The 897-nt window shown below is 63.4% G+C and overlaps 1 protein-coding gene across 1 annotated transcript in view; it reads left to right on the top strand.

Annotated features, from left to right (window-relative positions):
- GPR150 (G protein-coupled receptor 150) overlaps positions 1-489 on the top strand; it is a 1,365-nt gene extending 876 nt beyond the window's left edge. Inside the window, 2 exon segments of the mRNA XM_010831997.1 lie at positions 4-155; positions 158-489. Of these exon segments, the coding sequence (XP_010830299.1) occupies positions 4-155; positions 158-489 (484 nt within the window).
- Positions 490-897: the final 408 nt, after the last annotated feature.

Consider the following 897-nt stretch of genomic DNA (forward strand, 5'->3'; position numbering starts at 1 on the left):
CAGGTCGGCCAGTCCGGTCCAGGCCTCCGCGCCCAACGTGCTGCCGCGCGCCAAGGTGCAGAGCCTCAAGATGAGCCTGGTGCTGGCGCTGCTGTTCGTGGGGTGCCAGCTGCCCTACTTCGCGGCCCGGCTGGCGGCCCCGTGGTCGCCTGGGCCGGGGGGGACTGGGAGACCGACGACCTGGCGGTGGCGCTGCGCCTCATGGGGGTGGCCAACAGCGCCCTCGATCCCTTCGTCTACCTGTTCTTCCAGGCGGGCGGCTGTCGGCTCCGGCGGCGCCTGCGGAGGCGCCTGGGCGCGCTGTGCTGCCCGCCGGAGGGAGTCGCGGAGGACGAGGAGGGGACCCGGGGCCACCAGGCGCTCCACCGCCACCGCTGGCCCCACCCGCATTACCACCACGCCCGGCGGGAGCAGCCCGAACAGGGTTACCTGCGCCCACCGCCGCCCCGCCCCCGGCCGCCGCCCTGCTCCTGCGAAAGCGTCTTCTAGGCTGTTCGATGGCCTGGGACGGGTCATCTGTCGCTGCGCCGCCGCCTCCGCGCAACAGGAGGCCGGCCCGGGTCTTTCTAGCTCACAGCCAGCAGGAGGGTCTCTGAGAGCCTCACCCTGAAGCTGCCCCTGCCCTCCACTCCCCTATTGTAATTTCTTTATGTATTGTTTACATTTTACACTTTTCCAGGTTTTCTCCTTTCCTTGTCACATGTCCCCCATTTGGAGACGAGAGAGTGACCCGTTGGGAATTTGAAAAATTGAAGTTAAGAGTTATTTTTGCAGTTCTTTTTTGCTCCCATAGTCTTCTGGCTAAGATCACTGGTTTTAGCTCACGTGCCGAGCTCTCATTCTTTTATGTGCCACCCCCTGTTTTCACTTATTTGGGATAGTGTTTAACTGTACCGT

Source organism: Bison bison, unplaced genomic scaffold (genome assembly GCF_000754665.1).
Source record: "Bison bison bison isolate TAMUID 2011002044 unplaced genomic scaffold, Bison_UMD1.0 scf7180017864533, whole genome shotgun sequence".
Lineage (NCBI taxonomy): Eukaryota > Metazoa > Chordata > Mammalia > Artiodactyla > Bovidae > Bison > Bison bison.